Raw genomic sequence first — 18,419 nt, 5'->3', positions numbered from 1 at the left:
GATTCATCTGTAACCGCACTGACAGATGGGACGGCAGGGCTGATCTCCACTGTGCTCTCCCTCTACCTCCATCCCACCTTTCATTCCTCCCCTCTTTTTGTCTCTTTGTCTGTCTGCCTCTCTCTCTCTTCCTCCCTCTCTCCCTCCAAATCACTTTCAGCTGGTCTCCTGCTCTGACGGTCCATTATTAGGCCGTGGAGACTTGTGCTGAGATGTAGCTAATGCATATCCAGCGCTTGTTTTCCCCTCTGTGCTTTACAATAGGGATTCTACAGTAACTCACCGTGAGCCGGCTCTGGTTTGAGTTTGTCATCTGACGGTTTCTTATAAATAGTAATTCCACTCGCAGCGCTGTAGAGGCACCGCAGCAATGAGGAAGCTCACACCGCCGATGTCAGAATGAAGTCAAATTAGATCTCTGCACCCCTGTGGATGTGTGTGAGTTTCGACTGCGGTTTCACAAGTCACGCATGACCAAATCAGCCTCCCGCCTCAGTCACACACAACCAAAACATTGTGTTATTGGGACCGACCCAACCCAGATTGATGTCCGACCCTGTCAGTAGGTACCTTCTCCTCCGTTCATCTCTTACTCATACTTCTCTTTATTTGGATGTCAAAATAGAGGCTTTTTTTTTAGAAGGGAAGGAACGGTTGATGACACTTTTCATGGTAGTTTACAGTAAACTAGGTCAGGTAGCAGAGAGCACAGTCGAATGTCTTCTGGCACTTTTCACTCCCCGGTTTTCTTAACTCCCACGCTATCTACTTACTTGTGGTATTTTCTAAGGTGATGCCGCTCAAAATTGTCCCCCTCCTCCTCCTCCTCCTCCTCCTCTTCCTCCTCCTCTTCACCCTGCCACCTTGAGTTATGCACTGATCTATCATTAATACCTTCATTAGCATTTGTCTCCCTCTCAGGTGCTGCATGCCCGGGCGTATAGTTCAAGCTACAGCGCCGATGTGCTCAGATCATTAAACAAGCGCGGCGCTTCAGTTCTCTCTGCGTTAAAAGTGGAGGTGGGCAGGAAGAGGTGAAAGAGTTTCCCAAAGAGAACATGCACGGCGTACGCAGATGACGCCTTCCTTCTTCCTTCATGATCTCCTGTGAAGTGTGTTTCCTAACTCCTGTTGCACAATCACTGAGCTTATGCAAGAACCAGCGCAATTTTTCCAAACCCAATTTGTGTTTGGACCAAAGCAACAGGGATTGAAGCACTGAGGCAATTTGGTTAGGAGCACAACTGTTACACGTTAGCAGGCGAGGCGGTAAATGAGGGGCAAGCGCCTGTGAGGTTTATCTTGGCGAGAGAAAGAGAGAGAGAGAGAGAGAGAGACCCTGTTGATGTCTTGCGGTCATGAGCCTAGACAACACAACACAATCTCTCTTCAAGAGTCCCGACAACTTTTGCTTATAGGCGTTGCGGTTGAAGCGATGGTGTGGGTAATTCCAGATTAGACGCGGCGTCTTTCCACAGGAGCTGTTGTGGCGTTCACACTCGGACGGCCAGGGTGGATTGTTAAGAGTTGATTGTTTATTTTTCCTGGTAAGAAAGAAAGAGAGCAAGAGAAATCAGGAGAGAGAGAGAGAGAGAGAGAGAGAGTGGAAACTTTGAATGTTTGAGACAGATGACAAAACTGTGGAATGTGTCTTGGACCGTCGTCTCTGCGGAGTTCTCGGTGGTCAAGCGTTCAGTAATTTGGCACCGGGCTGCTGTGTTGCACAAGCGCCTGTGCGGGCCCCGAAACGCCCCGGCTGTCTCTAGGAGAGGCATTAAGACCGAGCCACTTTCCTAAACAAACCCCTGGGATGACGGAGACAATAGATAATGCTTGGCTGCTCCCTCTCCGCTTCTCCCTCTGCCCTTTGCCGTGATGGGTTTGAATTACTGCACGGTTTGTTTGAGAGATTCTCGGTAAATACGCAGGGTGACGGTAAGATTGTTCGCCTCCCTCCATGCCGGCGAGGCGGAGGGTAAGAAAACAACAGCATATGGATGGACTCCTCCCACCCTCCAGCTTTATGGCGGAGGATACGGTGAAATACCAAATGAGCCGACGGGGGGCTTTGATGTTTCAGATTCCTTTTGTGTGATGCTGTCGTATCTCTTCTGTTTGCTGGGGACGGCGGAGGAGGGAGGGAGGGAAGGAGGGAGGGAGGGAGGGAGGGAGCGGGGCGAGGCGAGGTGCTGATGGGAAAGAGACGAATGGTGTGCCAGCGTCAGAAGTGGTCATGTGCCGAGGAAAGCGAAGGGGAGAATGAGAAGGAGGGGGGGGGGGGACTTGACTGATTAACCTGTTTACCTCCCTGAAAATGCTCCCGGCGCCATTCTGATTAAAGTTCACTCTTTCATCTATCATCGCCGCGGCCGCCGCAAAAACCTCCACGGCTGCCGATACTGCCTAACGCTGTCAGGAACGATCCGGTCTCCAGCCGAGGCCACCGCCGCGCCTCCCAGCTGCAAACGTGACGCCATCACCACCAAAGCTAATCCTGTCGAGACGCCGTTTCATTTGCAAATCGTTCTTCGGGGAAACTGCCAGCACGATTTGTTTACGAAAAACGCATCGCAAACTGTAGGGTTAGCATAAGAACCCTAGTAGAATGGGAACAGGAACACTCACAACTCAGCAATTTGGTAACCCCGTGTTGCCAAATTTGGATTTATAAGCAGAGAAGATCTGTTTTTGCTTCTCTCCTCTTTGGCGTCCTCTCCCGCTCCTCGTCTCTTCTGGCCCGTCTCCGTCTCTGATGTGATGTGAATCTGTGCTCTCCAAACTCCAGGCTCTTAGCACCTCCGCCCATAATACTATAACACTCCGACCGGCCCGGTCCAGGTCACAGCAGCACCGTGTCTAGAGCTGGGAAGCGTAGGCGGCGCGGCACAAAGTGTCCTGGCCGCTCCAGCGCACACATTTGCTATTTTAAAAGCTTCTTTTTTTTTTTGCACAGTCACAGGCCCAGTGTGTGTGTGTGTGTGAGGATATAGCTGGAAGGGAGTGTGTAAGGTGACATGGGGTCCTGCTTAAGCTAATATGCAGGTGTTCACACACACACACACACACACACACACACACACACACACACACACACACACACACACACACACACACACACACACAAAGGTTGAGTTGCTGTGTTTGCTGTCAGCGTTTGGCCTCTGTCGTCTCCTCTGATACGCATGGAAACAGGAACGTAGCGGTATTCCTGATTTCAGAGAGCTTTCCACAGCGCTTATCTCTTTAGATCTCTGCTCCCCCTAGATTCTCTACTCTACAGAAAATGAGGTCAGCGCTGCTTTTGATCTCTCTTTATACGGCACGTTCTAGGGGAGCGTCCCTGCCATTTTTATTTTGAAAAAGATGCTTTTGTTGTCCTGCTCATTACGCCTCTTTCATTTTCTCATTCTTCTTCTTCTTCTTCTCTCTCTCTCTCTCTCGGTCGCTCCCTCTCTCTCTCTCTCTCGGTGGCTCTGGCAGTGAAAGCTGAGTGAAAACACATGGGCACAGGCCTGCCGAGTCATGTCTCCACACAGGATCCCAGCTGTCAGTCAGGCCAAACAGCAAAACACAACCAGCCATCTCTAACAATGCGCTTCTGTCTAAAATGCCAAGGTTGACATCAGCCTCATTTGTGTGGGGTTTGAGCTTTTCGCACTAAGATTGCGCAATCTGTGATGTCGGCGTTGACGTTTCATTTTAATACTCGATCACGTACAGAAACAATCAAATGAGAGGAAGGAGCAGGCGGCGTTTATGTGCGTGAATAGCGTCCAATATGGACATGTAGCCAAGCTGTGTATCTACTGCAGTACATGTGCACACGCGTGTTCATGCTGAGGGAGGGTCTGCATCCCCCCGCCTTACCCCCACCCCACCCCCACCCCGGGGGGCAGCAGCAGAGGTTTAGGTGATTTTAATTCAGCCCAGACAGGCTGTTACAGCCGCCTGTGATGGACTGATTTAATCCCACTGATGGCATTAATCTCATACACAGACACCACCCCCCACATATGAACCTTTAGTCATACGTGTGGACATAAGGGAGGGTGTGTGTGTGTGTGTGTGAGGAGAGGTCAGCAGGGCTAACACAGTCCCCTGGCTGTTCTCAAGGTTAATGTAAGACAGGCAGCAGCTGCCATTAGCGGCCTTGAGATGCCCCCCCCCCCCCCTTGCCCGACCCCACCCAAATGCGTTGCCGATCCGTCGCCGTGGCAGCGGTGCATTAAGACGTCACCGCCTCACTCCCAGGTGTCACTCACCCCTTTAGACCGAGCCTACATCATAATCTTACATTTCCTATTAGCGCCTATTGTCTCCGCTCCGCCGTTAAAGGGGGGCCGCCGCCCTCGCCGCCGCCCTCGCCCCCTCGCTCTCACGTCTCACTCCACTTTCCCTATATGTCATTATCTGCCATCGTCCCATTGTCTGTTAATTGAAACGCCCGGCGCCCTCGTCTTCGCGCTCCATTAAAGGGGACGGCGGTCGCCTTCCTCAGGTGTCGCCGCGGCTTTTAAGTGCGAGCTCATTAATTTCCGGCGTGTAAGTTTAGCTGCTAGACGGGGAAACACCATAAAGAACAATCCACACCGCCACATTATAGTCTCACTCATTTACATTTTAATAAAGCATAAAGCAGACGCTCCTATCAGGTGCAGGTTTGATGTTCAGCGCCGGCGCTCAAGGACGCCCGGGCGCCTCAGGGTCGCCGTGTCAACCGTCTCATAGAGATAGATTCATAGCCTTCACGGTCCACGCTTCTATTTAGTTTCCACGTCTTTGATATCTTGGCGAGCGTGGAAGTGGAACCTAATTACAAACACAAAGAGCCACAGGGTTCAGGCAGGAAGTTTGACACCGATTGGAGAGAGCGGAGCACAGCTGGAGGAGCCGGTTGGCGTGAGCTCAGGGTGCTTTTCTTTCTTCTTCTTCTTGGCTTCTTGGCGTTTGCATGAGCAGAATCTTGATTTTGGCTGCGTTGATCTCTTATCTGCATCTCTTCATAATTATTACCATTCTAACAAAAATAGTTTTAAACTTTATTGCTTGAATTCCCCCGACACTCTTTATCTCAACATGCAATTCCAGTGTGTGTGTGTGTGTGTGTGTGCAGCCATTGTTTGTATGTGTTTGCACCCTCCCACGCTCACACTCCAATGTAACATCAAGGCAGGATGAAGTACTTTTACCTTGTTTCCATGGTTATACCGTAGCTTTTCATTTTCCTGTTGAGGCAGCGGTGTACTGACAGAGAGTGAGGAAGAGGAAGAGGAGGCATAGGGAGGGAGGAAGAGGGAAAAGCGCCTGAGTCCATATGAAGAGTGATGATGTTGTTGACTCACTGTCTGCCGGATGCCAATCAATCAATTAACCAATCAATAGTCATCTGTTGAGCCCTGGAGGACACTGGGGAAAATCTCCTCCAAACACCCGAATCAATTACTTTTCACCTCAGCTGCACACACACACACACACACACACACACACGTCAACACGTCAACACACACACACACAAAAGCATTCATTGATACAGTTCTAAACATACACACAGGCCTACACATTTAAATCAACAGCAAAGACTTCCCCATCCACTCACACACACACACACACACACACACTCACTCTACACTGATGGAAGGCGAGATGAGAGAGAGAGAGGCAGAGAGTGTGTGTGTGTGTTTGTTCTCCTCCTCGCTGTATGTCCTCATTCCCTTCTCTCTTCTTTCACATAATCCCTCTTTTGTTTACCTCTACGCTTTGTCACCGTAAGGACTTACACACTCATGCACTCCCACACACACATACACACACACACACACTCACCCATACACACATCTAGAAGGTCAGTGTGGTCATTAACCCTGTTATAGAACTAAATTACATACAGTATTTATAAGCCAAATCCAGCTGTTGTGTTTATACACGGTACACTGGGCTGCATGCTTCCAGATGTCGCCTTCGAGTGTGTGTGTGTGTGTGTGTGTGTGTGTGTGTGTGTGTGTGTGTGTGTGTGTGTGTGTGTGTGTGTGTGTGTGTGTGTGTGTGTGTGTGTGTGTGTGTGTGTGTGTGTGTGCTTGCTCTTAATCGTGCAGCTTTATTTAAGCACACATTAGAACTTGTGGAATGACCTTTGGACATCATCAGACAGTTCAATCCCATGCACACACACCTTATACGTATGTGTCATAGTTTCTTCTTGTGTGTGTGTGTGTGTCCTAGAGAGGTCATAGCGTGTTGACTGCCACGCCACAGTATTCATCTGTGTCTGCCCTGGCCCACAAACCCCTGACGCTATCACCCACCCACACACACACACACACACACACGCATGCCGTCCTGTTGGCCTGCTTGTTTTGCTGACGGCCACAGTGCTGAAGCGTGGAAATGTGCCATTCGCCCCCGGGTGTGTGTGTGTTTGTGTGTGTGTGTGTGTGTGGGGGGGGGGAGAATGACACATGGCGTGATGCGGCGCTCGCTCGCGGCGCTTACCCACAACACAGAGCCACACAGAGGGACACGGGCGGCAGGCGGTGCTGTCAGAGTGCATGTGGTCACACGGGTGGACGGGCCATGATCGCTCCACTGACACCACAACTACACAGGATATCTGACACGTGAGGAAGAGTGTTAGTGACCGCTGCTTCATACGTGACACGCTGTGGAAAGAGACTGTCAGGGGGCCACTGGACCTCACACACACACACACACACACGCACACACACACACACACACAGGGCAGCAAAACATGGCTGAAAGTTGGATTTCTCTCTTCCTCCAAGTAGTTTTCATCAATCGTCTCCACATCGTCTCTGTTGATGTTTGTGCAAGTTTTGTCTATCTATCTACTTATGATGCGGTGTGTGTGTGTGTGTGTGTGAGTGTGTGCGTGTGTGTGTGTCACAGTGGGAGTAATTGAATTTGGGTCTAATTGCTGCGGCTCATGATTTCACTCCAAGCTGGTGCTGGGTTCTGTAAACAAGATGCTAACAGGCCCTCTGGAAGTCCATGTGACATTTAGGCTGGCGGACTCTTATTTTCCTACACACACACACACACACACACACACACACACACACACACACACACACACACACACACAGATTACACATAAATGCTCAGAACAAACAACAATTACATTTGTTCAATCAGTAGAGCCGCACACAGACTCACTTTGCACACACACACACACACACACGCACACACACTTGCATCTTCTCCTGCTTGAGGGAGTCCATCTGGTTTGATCTTCCAGCCTTGGGGGGGGTTGCTACTTGCTTCACCTGCGTCATGGTGATCCTCTGCTGTGTCCAAACGTGCTCAAGTTGTTTGGCATGACATCGTTCGGGTCCATATCCTGGATAGGTATGCAAAGATGACGTCATCTTTGAGCCGAATGCACACATGCTCCAATGTGAAAGGTGGGTGAGGTCCCACGTGCATGTTTGCTCTCTCTCTCTCGCTCTCTCTCTCTCTCTCTCTCTCTCTCTCTGCCTCTCTCTCTCTCTCTCTCTCTCTCTCTCTCTCTCTCTCTCTCTCTCTCTCTCTCTCTCTGCCTCTCTCTCTCTCTCGCTCTCTCTCTCTCTCTCTCACTCACACACACACGCATGAGCCCAGGTTGCTTTTGCTTCTCGTGGGAATGCAGAGAGTGAAGTGGATGTATTGCTCCAGTGTGTGTGCGTGTGTGTCTGCCTTTATGCGTATAGCTTATGACAGCTTAAGTGTTTTGACTGTACGTTTTTATGTGTGTGTGTGTGAGTGTGTGTGAGTGGGGGTCTCCAGTCTGTGAGAGTCCAGCTCAGAAATGTGGACTTAATTTGTGTCGGGCCGAATCTTGAGAACTGGAACACTCCACCCCACTCCCACACACACTCCCACACACACACACACGCTCACACTTGAGTGTGGATACACACTCCTTTATGCAGTGCAGCCTTCATTTACGTGACGTTTGCCTGGAATTGACGCAGACAACATCTGCAGCGGAGATCTGCGTCGTCCTTCGTTTACTCGAGGGCCCTACACACACACACACACACACACACACACACACACACACACACACACCGCTGCTGTTACTGATTTGTATAAAGCGCCCTTGCTGGTGTTGCGTCGGAGGTCTCTGGTGCTTCTCCAGGTTGGTGGTCCGACCGTGAGAGTGTTTGTAGAAACGCTGCGTTGTTTAACGGGAGATAAAGCCGATGACACCAATATTAGTGCAACAAGAAAGGGGGCGGAGCTGAGATAGACAGGCTGCTCGTCCTTGGTGGAGGTTTGTCTCCTTCTACCCCCTGACATTGTTCCTCCTCCCTCTCTCTCTCTCTCTCGCTCTCTCTCTGTGTATCTGTTCCGCTCTCTCGCCGCTCTCATTTAGTCTTTAACTCACTCTCTGTGACGGCCAATTACACCCCCCTTCCCCTCTTCTTCCCCCCCTCTTCCCCTCTTCCCCCCCCTCCTCCCTCCCCCTCTCCCCCCTCTCCCCCCTCTTGGCTCCCTTCCCTCTTTTTCCTCCCGGCTCCCTCACCTCCTCGCTCCCTCTTCATATTTCATATTAAGCAATCCTTTCCACAGAGCCAGCTGTGTAAACAAAGTGGAACTCGGCCCCTTCGCGTCTTTTTTTTTTTCTTCTTCTTCTCCCAACGATAGAAAACTGGAGGAGCCGCTGCCGCACGCCGTCCCCGCCAACGATCCGAGGGGCCTTGGCCTCGCCCGCCTGTCCGGGTTCCTGTGAGTGTGTCGGTGCGGGTGTGTGGGTCCCTTCAGTTACCATAGCCCCCCTGAAAATATTGACAGAGCTGAAAGGCCTCAGCATGGAGCGAACGCTGCATGTGCTGCTCTGCCAGACGTCACACACACAACCAGAGACTAATTGGAACGCTTCATACCTGAGTGTTTACCAGGAAGCCGCCGCCGCCACCAGCCGCCACCGCCGCCTTTCTCATATGTACTGTTGCTAAGTCACAGTATGGATGAAGAAAGAGTCATTTCATCACTGAACCCTAATAGCAAAGGCACAAAGGATCTGTAAGGTCTATATGATCTATATGGTCTATCTCTACCTGGACAGCAAATGGAAAACAAAAGCTTTGTCGTCTTTCTTCTTCTTCTTGAAGGACTTAAAGCCACATCAAACCTCTAACAGGCTACTTTCTACTGACCTGATAACCTGTAGGGTGATGTCATATCAGTGTACCGTGACACTAAGCTTGGTATCGGTACAATTCTGGTATTGTGACACCCTGAGTGTGTGTGTGTGCGTGCGTGCAAAGAGGCAGATGGTCAAGTTCTGCATGGACAACCACTGCAGCACTCATTTTGCGCAAAGGAGGCCAGTGCGGGAGACCATCTTTCTCTGACACACACACACACACACACACACACACACACACACGCGCGGCTCATCCCTGGGTTTATTTTCTGCAGGTGCAGTGCTCGCTGGCATTTGAGATAATTAAAGGCTGACCTTTTTGAGGTGAGGCAGAAATGTCACCCAGCCTACTTTGCTGACAAGTGGATTCACTCTGCAGGGGGGCGTCGGCGAGAAATGAAAAAAGGAAGAAAAGTCTGAGGATCGGTGTCGCCCTGGATGTGCACTTAGCACCCTTTAGCCTCGCGGCGCCGCTCCTTACGGCTGTCAGCGGGCGGCTGCACCCACCCTCTGCTCCCTCACCCGCCACGGCCCTTTGCCATTCTGTCCGTCTTGTCGCTGCACGCGTGGAAAGAGCGCCGAGGCGGAAGCAACTGTGTGTACAAGTACTGTGCTGCTGTAAGCGTAGCAAAGGGACAGGAGAAGAAGAAGAAGACTGATTAAAGCCTGCAGGATTACCGTAACGACCCCGGGACGCCGCAGGGTCGCTCCTCACACCGTCATAGAGTCAAATCACTCATATTGCTGGTGGTGACATAATGGACGGCAGCTGTCACGTGTCTGGCTGCGTCTCTACCTCCATCAGTAACTAAACAGTGCACGGTTATGAGCCGGCGTCGCCCCCGTCTCCCTAAATAATTCACCTCACTAAGTCGAAGCCGAGCGGTGGTGATTCGTCACAGACAGGAAGTCGACCCGACCCAGAACTCTTTATGCAAATTCTCATCCCATCTGTGGTAATAATGTACAGTAAGTGCAGTCTACTGTGGGACGCATCCCCAGGGTATAGAGACATGCACACACACACACACACACACACACACACACACACACACACACACACACACACACACACACACACACACACACACACACACACACACACCTCACATAAGGCTGCATGCACCATCCACACCCTCAGACACTTGTTGATATAAACAACACACACAGCTACACACTCTCATACTGGCCCCTGTGAGCATGTACTGCAAACGCGCACACACACACACACATTCCCACACTGTCATGTCTCACTGATGACGTGTGTATCCACCCACGCTGCTCCCCTCATAAAAATTTCAGTGCATCGTGCTTGATCAACTTTCATTATGTTCGCCCCTGTAAAGCTGGAATCACGAGCCCACGGTGTGTGTGTGTGTGTGTGTGTGTGTGTGTGTGTGTGTGTGTGTGTGTGTGTGAAAGGCTGACACACACTCCTGACCTGAGCCAGCAGCCTCTGGAGGAGCGTGTGTGTACAAATCAAACATGTAAATGCACAATTTCTGCAAAAACGAGATCTCAACCTGCGATTTCTGTTACGTTCTGCTCCTTTGTGGCACTTTCACCACGGTCCCTAACTGCGATGGACAGATTACCAAACTGTACCGGCCTCACTTCTGTCCTGCGTTGTTGTTAAATATACCGATGGAAGTGTGTGAATGATTGCGTAACAGAGGATAAGACGAGAACGCGACGGTCTGAACGTTTACCTGCATTTCAAAACTGTGATTTTTCTGCGATAAAGGCAGGAAATCGACTTTTTTTTCTAAGTAGAATTGGGCTCAAATCCCAGCTCACCTGATCAGATTGACATCGATCTCATCTTTATCCTGATTTGGTAAGCACAAGGGGCCACAGGTCCATATTTGGATGAGCTTGTGCGGCCTTATGGCAGTCATTCCCCTCGCGGTGCGTTTAAGTGCTCGGTGCCGACGGCTGCGTGCAATCATCAGGGAGGAAATGGAAACGGTTACATAACATAAAGACGGCGAAGCGAGCGCGTAGATCACAGCAAACAGCATGCGTGTCATGGCGAACAGCACGAAGCAGCGCATCGGCCGCATTCATAAGTCGCGCGGAAACATTCATATTAGCGCCACTTGTCATCTAGCAACACGAGAGCAACGGACGCCAAGCTGTGTTTATGTTCCTTCAATATTTCTCACCTCAGGCCGCTATACTGCGCCCGAGTGGGATGCACGATTGCCGTAATAACAGCTCGCTGCGCGCCGCCTGGCTTCACGCTCCGAGCTGTGAAATGATGACGCGCAGCAGCTGTGTGCCGCCGCCGCCGCCGCCACCGCCGCATCAATAATATATGTTTTGAAAATATAAGAGTATGAGTTTCCTCCCTGTGTGTGTGTGTGTGTGTGTGTGTGAGTTGAGTAGAAGTGCGGCGTTGTCGTTAATGCCGCTGACCTCCGGCTGCTCCTGTCAGCTGGCTGATAGTTGCACCAGCGGCCGTGTTCACATCACAGGTAATTGGTCTGCAGGAGACGTATATGTGGAGGCGTGTGTGTGTGTGTGTGTGTGTGTGTGTGTGTGTTATCCGGCAGTATCATCCTGTACTTTCCTTCCTTCGCCTTGACAACAACATGGGCCTGTTTTACTCTCTCTCACCGACCCCTTTGAACTCTAGCGTACGCACGTGTGTGTGTGTGTGTTTGTGTGTTTGTGTGTGTGTGTGTGTGTGTGTGTATGCCTTGCCTTGCATTTCCCGTTCCCCCCCTCGCTGCTCTCTTTCCTGCGTTGTCCGCCCGTCCAGCCTGACCTCACGCTGCCATTCGCTGCCTTCTTGGATTATTAATTCAACATATGCTGTCACAACCAATTACAGCCAGTCACTCGCGCTCTCACAGCCTAGCCCATCTCCCCGCCGACCTCTGACCTTTCCCGCTCGCCACGCCTGGTTACACGCCAAACATAGAACGAGAACCGAGCGACCTCTCCGAGCGATTGTTTACTTTCTCTCTCTCTTTCTCTCTCTCGCTGTCGTTGATGGCCGGCGTTGCCCTCAGGAGACAGCGTCCATCATCGAGCTCTTTGCTTGTGTGCGTCGCAGTGTGTAGCACCGCATTCTGACACACACTGATACACATTGATACACACAGATACACACAGATACACACGTCCAGGCTGCAGAGGAATTGTTAGAAAACCCTTTGAAAAGAAAGTAAGTTAATGGCTCCGGGCGGACGAGCCTGTTTCCAGCCCCTGGGGTCCAAGAAGATCCACTACACACTCAGTATGAGACCAAAGTGCTGTGTGTAGCCTTACCTCCGAGTGCAGTCATGTGTGTGTGTGTGTGTGTGTGTGTGCGGTTCAGTCGTATCGCTGAAGCTGCAGTCTGCAAGTCGTGCATTTTGTGAGTTCTTCTATTTTCGATGCCTCAGCAGCATGCGTGAAGTTTTTACATTTATGAGGGAGAAGAAGCAGAAGCCGGTGAGGTAATCGATGCGTTTACACCTGGAAGCTGAATCCTCATCGTCTGTGTATGTGTTGGAGAACATTCCGGGCCAGATTCCCTATCGCAGCCATTGTTGTAGCAGGATCTCATGGGTCAGTGTAACAGCTTTCAGCTTCCCAACCGGCGTTTCTGAACCAGGAATGAATTCCGAAACCCTTTTTGTCCTGCACACGGATCATGCAACACCTGGAGCGCCGGAGAGAACACGCAGGAGAGAGCTCGTGCTTTGCTTTTACTTTATGTTCTCTCGTCTTCAGGGCTTGTGCGTGTTAGCGAGTCGTCAGCCTTGACACGCAACAAACGTGTCGCCCTTCACTGGAGAGCCACAGCACAACGCTCACAAACGCTCCTCTTTCTTCCTCTCCGTATCGGTGACCTTGTGTCAGCTATATCATATAGAACACATACATCATAAGAGGAGTGTGTGCGCGTGTGTGTGTGTGTGCTTGTGAAGGCACCTACCTCCCACAGGGATTCGAGAGCTCACTGACGAGAACAGAGGCCAGATTAGTGCGAAAAGAAAGAAGGAAAGAGCCAGAGGAAACGTGTGTGTGTGTGTGTGTGTGTGTGTGTGTGTGTGTGTGTGTGTGGAGCGAGCGTGTGTCAGCAGCTTTACCCAGCTTTGGTGCTCTGTGTGCAGTTTTCACAGCAGATCATATGGACCCACAATCATGCCTTCTCTGTGTGTGTGTGTGTGTGTGTGTGCGTGTGCGTGTGCGTGTGCGTGTGTGTGTGTGTGTGTGTGTGTGTCATCCTCACCACTGGCAGAAGGATTATATGGGCGCTCAATTACGCTCGACTTCTGTCCACACTGTGGTTTTGCGAGTGGGTGTGTCTCTCTGTGTGTGTTTGTGTGTTTGCATGGTTGACTGCTGATGTGTAATGTGTTTGTAACGCTTCAGCCACACTCGTTAGGCTTTGTTTACATGCGCGTGTGTGTGTGTGTGTGTGTGTGTGTGTGTGTGTGTGTGTGTGTGTGTGTGTGTGTGTGTGTGTGTGTTTGTGTGCCTGAGCTCCTATACTTTACATGGAGGCTTCCCTCTTCCTGCCCAGGCTTCATTCATGAAATGTTCAGGTGCACGGCGGTGCTGCTGCTCTCCGTCTCCGTGTAACTGAAACTAAGGAGCAGGCCGGAGCTCAGAGAGAGGAGAGGGTGTGAGGGAACGTTCCTCCTCACGCTGACAGTGATGTGGAGTGTGTGTAGTGGGAGGCCATTAAAACGTCCCCAGCATGGAGGAGATGTGAGATCAGTGCTCACACACACGCCCCGTCGCCTGAATTATGCATCCTCCTGTTTATCAATAATGGAATGCGGTCAGAACGGTTGATGCACTTCACCTCAGAGATTGCGTAACGGCGGATGGCGAACAACAAAGCAAAATAATGATAATGAGGCAGGAAGTGAGACGGCTTCAGCGTTCCTCACCATGATCAGAGGCAGAGGCGTCAGTTTCTAATGGTTCTGATGGTTCTGATGGTTCTGATGGTTCTGATGGTTCTGATGGTTCTGGAGGTCTAACCAGGCCTGAGTGTGTCAGGAGTCAGAAGCCTTTAAAAGCAAATAAAACTAGATTCATCTCTCATGGGCTTTAAAAACGCTGTTATAGCTCTGTGCCCTTCAGCCCGCAACCTCTGAGTACACACACACACACACACACACACACACACACACACACACACACACGCCCGGTCACCACGACAGGGCGATTGGAGAGCACTTTGCCGATGATCAATAAAAGAAAGGTGAGTAATAGAGGGCCGAACGCACACACACACACACACACACACACACACACACACACTCACTCAGAAGGTTATGCAAGGAAACGTGAACATGTGATCCATCAGGTGTTATCACACTCAAACTACACGGAGCAGAGTTGTCCTGTAATCACTCAGTGTGCTCGGTGCTGTATTTGTCCGCACTGCGATTGAAAGCAGAAGTGCAGTATAATGAAAGTTCAAACGTGCTGACAGGTGTTTGTTTGCCCGTAACTCCATCCTGGCAGGACGGTCGGGGGTTTGTGGGGTCGAGGCCTCGGCCATCGATTTGTTTTTGAAATCTGTCAAACCTGAAGGTCAGAGCGGAGGTCAAACTCGCCCCGCAGCATCGCTCTCTCTCTCTGTTGTGTTTGAAGCAGCGTTGGTATTGACTGTGTTGCTTTACGGGCAGGAGCTGCTGTCAGGAACGAGCCGCCGCCGCCCCCGCCGCCCCCGCCGCCTCCTCCCCGCCTCCTCCTCTCCGCTCCTTTTACGCTCAGACCTGTGGCGACAGGCTCGACCCTCACGCCCGCCTTGACCCCTTCCAGCTTCACAGCCCTTGATGCGTGGCGTCCCGGTGTGATTCATGCTCCGGCGCCACATTCTTCAGCTGCGGCGTTCGTGCAAAGACACATACCTGACGATTTGTCAGCGAGGAAACACGCGACGAGACGGCTCCGCGGCTTTCCCCCTCCCCGGGTTACGACCCCCCGACTCATTAAAAGGGTCGCTACGACGAAGAATGAAGTCAAATTTAACCCTTTCTTCACAGACTCCACCTGACGTTTGCTGCCTTTGTTTCCTTTCCTTTCCTCGTCTCGGCTCGTCTCTGCCGTCATATCCTCTGCGTGGTGTAGCACCGTTAATTAGCAATCGTATTAACGCACAAAGCAGTGAGGGGTTATCACACACCCACTGCGCTTCACAGCTTTAACACTCCATTAGATAATTAAGGAGAATTGGCTGTTTTTGTAACAGATCACACATTATCATTAATTAGAGTCAAAAGGGAATAAGTGTTTTGCTGGAGTCACTGGAGGCCTAAACTTCTCTCTCTCTCTCTCTCTTTCCCTCTCTTTGTGTGTGTGTGTGTGTGTGTGTGTGTGTGCATATAGGTTGAGGAAGAGGTGGCCATTCCAAGGAAGAGAGCGCCGTCCAGGCCATGATGTGAGCCGTGGATCCCGCCGAACAGCGATCCCGCGTTTGGAAGAAAGGAAATCACCTCTATCCTGTTTCCTGACTGGACTTGCCTCCTGGCGCCTCGCCTCTCACCTTCATCCTCGCCGTGAAAAATGGCCGAGCCGCTTTGTAGCCTCTCCAACGCCTCCTGCAAATAAAGGGGCGCTCCAACGCGGCAGAAAGGATCAAACCCTGTCCGGCCCCCGCTCCGTGCCTCCACAATGCGTCTTTGTTCCTCACAGTTCGCCGCACACATTCCCTAAAGCGGCAGGAATTCTGATCGAGGGCAATCGGCGACCCAACTCTCGTTTCCGGAGGAGATTTTTGACTCCGCGGCGCAGCTTTCTGGAATACCAACTCGCCCTGCGTCTACATGGGGGATTAAACCTGTGGAGTAACAAACACACACACACACACACTGACTCGTTTGGCTCCGGTTTTCCAGTGAAGCCCTTCCGTGACTGGAGGTGGACTCGAGTCGCCATGGCTGGGAAGGGCAATCCTATGCCGGGCCCCCACCTCAACGGCTTCCCCATGCCCACCTACTCCTACTTCTTCCCCCACATGCTGGGGAGTCTCTCGCCCCCGGCCCTGCCTGGACTCCCTCTCAGCGGGTACAGCACCCCGTCGCCAGCCAGTAAGTAACCAACCGCTTTACATTATTCTGTGCTGGTTGCTCTGCAGGGGGGGCCTAGGTGGAGGGTCTCTGTCTCAGGAGCCTCCATTAGGTTTGTGTCTTTACTTGATCAGTGATTGTGAGTTTTGTTGATGGAGAGAAGCTTGAGTTTGAACAATCGGGAATGTTTGGCCCAGGAGGAAGAAAAGTTCTTGAATCTGTGTGTGTGTGAGCCTTGTGTGTGTGTGTGTCCCTTGTGTGTGTATCCCTTGTGTGTGCCCTGATTCACCTGTGTACCTGTGTGTCAGCGAGTCTCCTGGTGAAAGCAAACTTTCATCTCTTCCTGTTTAAATCATCCCCAGTTGAAAGATGTGTGTGTTGGTAAACACAGAGTGGCAGCCACACACACATACATACACACATACACACACGCCCACACTCAAACCGCCTCTAGCGCTGTCCTTAATTTACCAGCCCACACACAGCAGCAAACACACACACACACACACACACACACACACACACAGATGGAAACGTCGGTCTAGATCAGTGAGAAACAAGGCAGCGCAGCCAGAACGGAGCATTGTTTACTTTGGGAACACAAATCTGGCAAGGGACTCCAAAATAAATCTGTAAAATGTGCTCGTCACATTTAGCCTTCACGCAGACACACACACACACACACACACACACACACATTCATCACAGCCTCAGAGCTCCCTCACAGAGTTCCAGTTAGTGTGTTGATATACGCGCAACAATTATGTCCATGAACCACATCTGCAAAAACCCTGTGTTTGTGACAGGCCAATGTTATGCTGGCGTGACACTACACTGCACACTGAGTGAGTGAAATCGACAAACAGCCAGATAATCAATTAAACAACCATGACAGCGGGAGGAATATGAACTTAAAGGAACCCAGTCAGCAGTGCTCACTCCGTCACACAGTTAGTGTTTGTTTGTGTGTGTGTGTGTGAGTGTGTGTGTGTGCGCGGTGTATGTGCGTGTGTGTGTGTCTTCATGGGGGTCAAAGCAGCGACTTTCTACCTTCTGGAGTTTGCGTTTGCGGTCAGCATGGGGGGAAGGGAAGAAGAGTGAGCGGCAGATACCACACCTCACTCGGATTCCTCTCCTGTTGAGTGGCTAAGAGTGTGTGTCTCTGTGTGTGTGTGTGTGTGTGTGCGACTCTACCCGTGTTTGCCATGTGGGGCGGCAAGGTTCCTTCCCTTTTGCCTGGACAAACATTTCCTGTCTGTAAACACTGGAGAGCCAGGGACACCACAGCTTCCCGACGAGTACACACACGCCTCATACACGCACACACACACACACACTAATGTACACACACATACCCACACTTAATATAAACACGATCTTGGTCCCTCATGAAGGCTCACTTTCCCTCACTCTCACTCTTCCTCGCGACTGCTGGACAACTGCCTGCATAATGCACACAGCCACAGATACACACACACTCACACACATGCACAAACACACACACACTCTCCCCTCTCATGTCCCCTCTTTCTCTCACTCAAACCCGATCTCTTTTTCCTTCCCTTTCTCCCACGTTTGCGCACACGTCTCCGCTAAATCCTCGCCAAACCCGTCCAGCACTGAGCAGAAACAAACAAGAGGAACAAACAAAGAGTGTGTGTGTGTGGGGAGGGAGAGGGGAGAGTGTGTGTGAGTGTGATTGGAGCTAGAACAAGAGGGATTTACAGAATCTCAAGATTTGAGCTAAGAAAGCCGAGCCGGTTGGCCTTGCCGGATTTCAACATTGCAGAGCTTCTACTGTAAACTAAACACACGTGACTGTGTGTGTGTGTGTGTGTGTGTGTGTGTGCGCCTGCGTTCACACAGACTGAATGATTATGTAGCTCGTCCACGAGGAGGGTTTGTCCTTCTCATTTGAAAGTCTTGTTTTGGTAGAACCCCGCGACACTCGGGTAATGGATCCGTGAATATGTTTGGAATTCCCAGTTTGGCCGTGGTTTGGTTCCAAACGTGTACGTGAACGTTTACAACTCAGCAACTCAGCAACTCCTCAAAGCCAAACTCATGTGAAAGAGGTCCCCGGTCCTCTCAGCCCCTATAGGTCCATGCAAAGCGGTACTGCTCGGGTGCGGTGCTCGGGGTGCCAACAAAAACGGCCGGAGAGGCTGATTCAGGGTGTAAACACGACCTCTAGTTGCCGATAGCAACAACCTTTACTAATCAAATAATCTCATTGAATCTTGTTTTCTTGC

At 51.1% G+C, this 18,419-nt stretch overlaps 1 protein-coding gene across 6 annotated transcripts in view; it reads left to right on the top strand.

Moving 5' to 3' along the window:
- Positions 1-18,419, top strand: part of raraa (retinoic acid receptor, alpha a) — a 123,803-nt gene that overhangs the window by 40,352 nt on the left and 65,032 nt on the right. For all 6 annotated transcript variants that reach the window (XM_076152250.1, XM_076152249.1, XM_076152244.1 and 3 more), the window contains one exon: positions 15,488-16,188. In XM_076152250.1, the coding sequence (XP_076008365.1) occupies positions 16,035-16,188 (154 nt within the window). In that variant the 5' untranslated portion in view covers positions 15,488-16,034. The remainder of the gene's footprint in view (positions 1-15,487; positions 16,189-18,419) is intronic.

Source organism: Genypterus blacodes, unplaced genomic scaffold (assembly GCF_046128005.1).
Source record: "Genypterus blacodes isolate CSIRO-AG114 ecotype Tasmania unplaced genomic scaffold, CSIRO-AGI_Gbla_v1 ptg000055l_1, whole genome shotgun sequence".
Lineage (NCBI taxonomy): Eukaryota > Metazoa > Chordata > Actinopteri > Ophidiiformes > Ophidiidae > Genypterus > Genypterus blacodes.
Note: the sequence above shows the minus strand (reverse complement) of the source record. Positions and strands in the feature narration are given on the sequence as shown.